Genomic DNA, 6,227 nt, shown 5'->3' on the forward strand with positions numbered 1-6,227 from the left:
AACACAGAGGGTGAGGACCCCTTATCAATTGTGGGTACAAAATAATTTATTTAAAAATGTACAATTCAGGAGGGCAGGATGGGCACTGGGGAGCTGGGCTCCCTGCCACTGCCCTCTGTCCCCGTGGCCACCCAAGGGAAGGAGCCAGCCCTGCCTGGGGAAGCGAGCAACCATGGTGAAATGTGGAAATAAGATGAAGGTGGCAAGCCCCGTCCCTTTTCAGCAAGGGGTAGGTCCTGCAGATTCACAGTGTGGACAGGGAGGGGCCTTGCCAAGCTGTCTCTTCTGGGCCTCAGTTTTCCCATCTGCAAGATGGGGGTTAGGGAGGTGGTCTCTGGAGCCCGTAGGAATCTGATTCTTGGAAGCTCCGGCGACATTTTATCCACCCCATAGGACCCAGCCCCAGAGAGCGGGGGGTTGTGTGTGCTGAATGGGGTGGGGTTCCTCAGAGATGTGGGGGCTCCTCTGGGATCCTGGAGGGATGGGCTGGGTGGGAGTGGTGACACTAACTGTCCGCCAGGGACCCAAGTGAGAAGGTGGTGGCAGCAGTGGCGGCGGTGGAGGGAGGCCGGGGGAGGCAGTGCAGACTTCCAGTCCTGAGTGCGCACTGCACAGGCCAGAGGACCACACAGAAGAGCACGAGCAGCAGGGCTGTGATGAGCGCCACGCGCCTCCAGTCCCTGCAGCGTGCCCAGCAGCGGGCCAAGAGCCCCCGATGGTGAGCAGGGCCTGGGATGGGAGCAGGTGCAGCAGGCTCAGCGGGCTTGCTTGGGCCTATGTCCACGCACATGAAGCCAGGCTCCACCGGGCCAGGCACAGAGGGTGGTGGGTAATAGCACAGCTTGGTGCCCTCTAGCCACACGGGCTCCTCCTGCCGCAGGTGCGCTGGCATCCGGGCCTGCAGCTGGCGGCTGGTGCGCAGCGCAGGGGCTCCAGCAGCGGGTACAGCTGTGGGTTGCCGGCAGAATGGGCAGGGCACAGCCTCGCTACCTGGCTGGCCTGTGGGCTGGGCGGCTGCCAGCCGTGCCAGGCACTCCAGGCAGAAGACATGGGTGCAGGAGAGCTCCTTGGGTGTCTTGAAGATGTTGTCATAGCCTGAGAAGCAGATGGAGCACTCCAGAGGGGAGGCCACTTTCTCTGAGCCTGGGGTGCCCGGAGACCTGGGGCTGCTGGCTGAGCTGGGGGACCTGGGCACTGTGGCTATGGGGCTGCTCCTGCTGGTAGGCGGCATGGTCATGTGCCACACCTGTGGGCTTGACGACATGGTTCTGGGCTGTGGAACAATGGAGACCACTATGAGTGATTTTGACTGCTCCTCTCCTGCAAGGTCAGTCAGTCACTCTCTCCCCATCCCTCTTCATTGCACCATCTCAGAGATGCCTGTGGGCACCTCTGCAAAGTCCCCCCACCCCTGTCCCCACTTCAAGGTCTTTCTGCTCAAGTTGTACCCCAGCGCTCCCCAGCTCCTCACATGCTTTATCAGGGGTCAGCACCCTGGGGTGCCCCAGCCTGGCTGGGCCCTGTGGACCACTGCTCAGTGGCAGTGGTCCTTCCCACCAGCCCTGGCCTACCTGACCGTGCCATTGGGCAGAAATATCAGGGCTCTGCCAGGCTGGACCCCGGTCATTGTGATACCAAGAGCCACGGTGCAGAAGAGGCAGCTCAGAGGAGCCCCGGGCTGTCACAGGAAGAGTGTGGCTCTGGGCCAGGTGAAGTTGGTTTGAACACAGATTCCAGTGTGGGTGGCCTATTTGGAAGGCAGCTATGCTCACCACTATACCACCAACGCTAGTGGCCTATTTGGTAGGCACACAATAACTGATAGGCAGTTGTGTGAGGGTGGGCGCCAGGCCTGGCTGGACGGGCTGTGGGAGACCAGGGGGCCTAGGCAAGGGTGGTGGCCATGGCCTGAGGAGGGGCTTTGTCTCCCCGCCATAGCCTCAACCTGCAGGGCCAGCTCGTCTGGCTGGTGACAAGAGCCTGGTGCTGGCCCTCAGGGTCTGGAAATGCTCCTCACCCTTTGGCCAGTGGAGCAGGGAGGGTGGATGAGCCAGGCATTCTCTTTGGGCTGGCCCGCCACCCAGGAGGGTCACACCAGCCACAGCCGCTGTCCAGGAGGCAGTGGGATGTTCCACTCCTCACCTACTGCCCTCTCCATGGGAGGCCCAGCCTGTCTCCCTGATGAGGCTCAGGTGACCTGCCTGCTGCCCCTTCTTGGGCCTAGGTCTCTATCCCAGGCAGCCACATGGGTCCTTCTTGGAGGACGGCAGGTAAGGGGGTGACTTGCCCATCACCTTCATGATGGACAGAGGAGGCCAGGGCCTTGGGAAGACCTGACCATGTGACCCCATGGAGCCCATGAGGCCCCCCAGAGGTGACCCAAGCCTGACTGGATGGTCAGTACAGGAGGGCTGGTGGAATGACTTTGCAGTGACGTGCCATAAAGGCTCAGGTATTGCTACCACCTGACACTGACCACTGTGAGTCATGGTGGTATCACTGTGATGTCACGAGTGCTCTGGCATCGTGGTGTGAGATGTCAATGTATTTTGGTGACAGCAGCTGCCGCAGGCCAGGTGCAGCCTCAGCAGGGTCTGGGGTACTGCAGCCATCCTCCCCCAGCCGCTCCCCACACGACCGGTTTCCTTAGCACTGGGCCCCACCCTTCGGAGGAGGTGCCCCACCCTGAACCTGTACTGGTGAGAGGGGAGTGCCAGCTGAGCCGGCCTTACCTGGTAGCCAGGGTCAGAGGGGCCCGGGCATGACCCTCTTGGCTGATTCAGCCAGGCTGAGGCCCCGAGCTCACTCGTCCTGGAAGCGCTGGCTTCGTCTCCTCTGGTCCAGACTGGCCTGTGTTCCCCCTGACTAGTGTTCCTCTCTAGAGCTGTCCGTCCGCAGCTGTGCCAGGCAGGTGGGGCGTGGGGCGTGTGCGCTCCTCTAGGTGTGGAGCGCTGTCCGAGGCAGGTGTGAAGCCCTGTCCGAGGCAGGTGTGAGTTCTCTGGGTATGGGCTCCTGGCAGGTGTATTTATATGCTCGCTTGGGATCACGCTGGCCAGGGCGCGGCCCAGGGCCTCCAGGATTGGCTGGCCTCCCATCCTCTCCCTGGCAGGCTGGGTGGTAGAGGGCGGGGAGTCAGAAGTGAGAGGTTAGAACCTGGGGTGGGGCTGGGGGTCAGTAGGCCTCTGCAGCCTGGGCAGGTCTCGGCAGGTGACTGGATGCCTGGTAAAGCCTCTTCCTACTCTGCAGCTCCTGAGACACTGGAGCAGCCACTCCAGAAACAGACCTACCTGCTCACTGGCCTTGTTCAAGGTGGGGGCACCTGAGCTCCTTGGGTGGGCCCCCAGAGGGTCCTTGCAAGGATGCCCCCTACTCAGTCAGTTCACTGACACCCTCCCCCAGCAGCCCCTGTTCCTGCCCCTCCCCCCAATACCCACCTCATCTGTGTGGCTGCCACTCAAAAGCACAGCTCCCCCTAAATGGCCTTCTGCTGTCCCCACCCATCCCTCCCCACTTGCAGCCTTTGGGGGCTGGGAGGGAACTCCTTGCTCTGGGTCTGGGGAGTGGGGTGAGAGGTCAGGCTGGGAGTGCCCGCGGGGTGAGTCAGGGGTGAAGGCGTGTCTGGCAGCAAGCTGGCCACAGGACTTGTTTCAGGGGAGCATCTGCTGGGGGGACCTTAGTTTCATAGGTAGGGAAGGGACTCAAGGAAGTGCCCACCCAGGCAGGGGATCCGGAAGTCTCCCTGGGGGACAGGGAGCAGTTTGAGCCAGTCAATACCGAGTCCCAACACACCACAGGGCCAGCCTGCGTACAGGCCTGTCTGGGGCCAGGATGGAGGGTGTGAGGGCTGTGCTGGAGGGGCCTGGAGCCTAGCCAGCGGCATGAGCTGTGACCACTCACAGCCACCCTGTTCCTGAGGTGTCATAGCCACTCCATCTGATACCTGATCCTCCTGGCCTCAGGGTCACAGCAGGCTCTCCCCTCCACCCCATGGCTTCCCTGCCCACCCCTCACCCCAGCTTCACATACCACACCTCAGTGTGCATCTGATCTGACCTTGGGGCCCAGGACTTGAGATGGAACCCCAATCATGAGCCTGTGGGGATGGAGTGTTGGGCTCAGTGAGGCTGGGAGAGAGGTCCACCCTGGTGGGGGACGGCCCTGACCGTTCAGCGGATGGTTCAGGACCCCCAGAGGCTACCCAGCCCCAAGAGCACTAGGAGAAGCACTGACAGCCAACAGAGGTCAGAGGTCATCAAGAGGCATTAGGAGATGGGTGCATGGAGCAGGCTGCCTGGGCTGAGACCCCAGGAGGAACCAGAGTGAGATGAAAGGGGCAGCCAGGACTGCAGCCACAGGAGGTTGAGGTGTGGGGCGACTGCAGGAGAGGAAGCGAGGACCGGGGCTTCCTGTGTGCTCTGGGAGCAGGAAGAGCTTCAATGAGGGGCTTGGCAAGGGCTCAGGGCCAGCGGGGTTGGCGAGGGCCCGGAGAATGGGGAGTCTCTGTGAGGGCGGGGCCCACCCGAGCAGGATGGGGCGCTGGTTCTCACGGGTATCATGACTCAGGGTCTCATGCTCCTCCAGGAAGTGTCCTGGTCCTCTGAGTACACCTCCCCAAGGGCTCCTGGGAATATCCGAGCTCTGAGATCACTCCGAGCTCCTCAGTGGACAGTCAGTGCCCGAGGCAAGGGGACAGGAATGCCCGAGGGATGTGCCATCAGGGTGGGGCTGGGTCTCACCACATGGGACCATGGTGCTCAGGGCTCCCCTGGCCTCACACACCTGCTCACTCTTATCCTGACGAGGGAAGAGTACCTGCATCTTGTGAGCATGTGGGCTTCGTGTGAGGTGAGCTGCTCACCAGCTTACTCCGGCTGGCTGTGCGAGTGCACCTGTGTGCGTGTGCACGTGCATGCACGTGTGAGGGGAGCCTGGCTGCCGGCAGGTGACCATGAAACTGGGACTTACTTGCCAGACTGGGCAGAAAGCAAGGCCTGCAATGACCACCCCTGTCCAATCATGGCTCTCAGATGGTAGGGGTCCCCAAGACCTCTGGACACCTGGGAGTCCTAGGCTGGAGGCAGAAGCTACTTTTGGCCAAATGAGCAAGGGGGAGGCCTGCCCCACAAGGCCCACCCTGGCCATGGCTCCCCATCCCCAGTTTTTGTGTGGTCTGGCTTCAAGACTCTGAGGGCTGCAGGGGGCACACAGAACAGCCAGTTTGGGGAAGGGTCTCAACAAGGGTATAAACTCTGGTGTCCCCCACAGGCCAGAGCCTGGGAGGCAGAGGCTGGGCTGCAGCAGGGGCTCAAGGGGGTGCACTTGGGCTTGGCCTCCACCCCACCCTCTGCACTCTGGCTCCTGACAAGCTCAGAGTTGCCCTCTGGCCACAGGGTGACTCCTCCGGTCCTGTCCCTCCCACACCCAGCAGTGAGCCAAGTTCCCAGTCGGCCTGGCCTTGGGGGCCGGCTCCTTCTGGGGCCCGGTGCCCAGGCCCCACCAGGGCCTCTGTTCTCATGACCCATCCTCAGGCCCTGCTCTGTGCTCCCACCTCCCAACTCTACAGCTGGTACTGCCTCTTGCTGACCTCTGACGGCTCTGGGTGCTTCTTTGGCACTGAGTGAACAGATGAGACGAATGAATGGACGAGCTGCAGCTGTGACCCCAGGGCCATGCCCGCTGCCCAGCCCCACACCAAGCTCACCTCCTAGGACGTGGGGCTCCTTGTGGTGGTTGACGTGGTGGAGCACTAGGAGGGGACAGGTGCCCTACCTGCCTGCTTTGACCAGAAAAGACCCTACAAATTGGCCTTGCCTTTTTACATGAAGACATGGAGTCCAGGTGAGGAATAGGTGACAAACTGAGGAGGGGACTGTGCAGGGTCCCCGGCACAGACACCCTGTCCCTGCCAGCTGCCCCACCCCACCTGCTTTCTGACCTGGATACCCATCAGAGTCATGTGCCCAAGAGTCCAGGGATGCCCCCCCAACTATTTGGGGGGCCTGAGACAGTCACACCCAGGCCCAGGGTGTCCAGCGGCAGAAGGGAAGCCAGCATGGCTGGGGGCCCAAGAGGCCAGGCTATAAGAGGCCTGGAAGGTCAGGGGCAGCATCTCAAGTGTGGGGCCGGAGGGCTGCAGGGTCAAATTCAGAGTTGAGTGTTGCTGCCAGGGGTGGAGCAAAGCTGAGGCTGGGGGCTGCAGGGCCGGGAAAATTAGAGAAGAGGCAGCT

General features: G+C 61.9%; 1 protein-coding gene across 1 annotated transcript; it reads right to left on the reverse strand.

Annotated features, from left to right (window-relative positions):
* Positions 1-28: 28 nt before the first annotated feature.
* Positions 29-3,391, reverse strand: RNF223 (ring finger protein 223). Its single transcript, XM_020873816.2, has 2 exons — positions 2,733-3,391; positions 29-1,273 (listed from the first exon to the last, which is right to left on the reverse strand). The coding sequence occupies exons 1-2, from the start codon at positions 3,093-3,095 to the stop codon at positions 506-508; spliced, it is 1,131 nt and encodes a 376-aa protein (XP_020729475.1). The 5' UTR covers positions 3,096-3,391; the 3' UTR covers positions 29-505.
* Positions 3,392-6,227: the final 2,836 nt, after the last annotated feature.

This window comes from Odocoileus virginianus, chromosome 11 (genome assembly GCF_023699985.2).
Source record: "Odocoileus virginianus isolate 20LAN1187 ecotype Illinois chromosome 11, Ovbor_1.2, whole genome shotgun sequence".
Classification (NCBI taxonomy): Eukaryota; Metazoa; Chordata; class Mammalia; order Artiodactyla; family Cervidae; genus Odocoileus; species Odocoileus virginianus.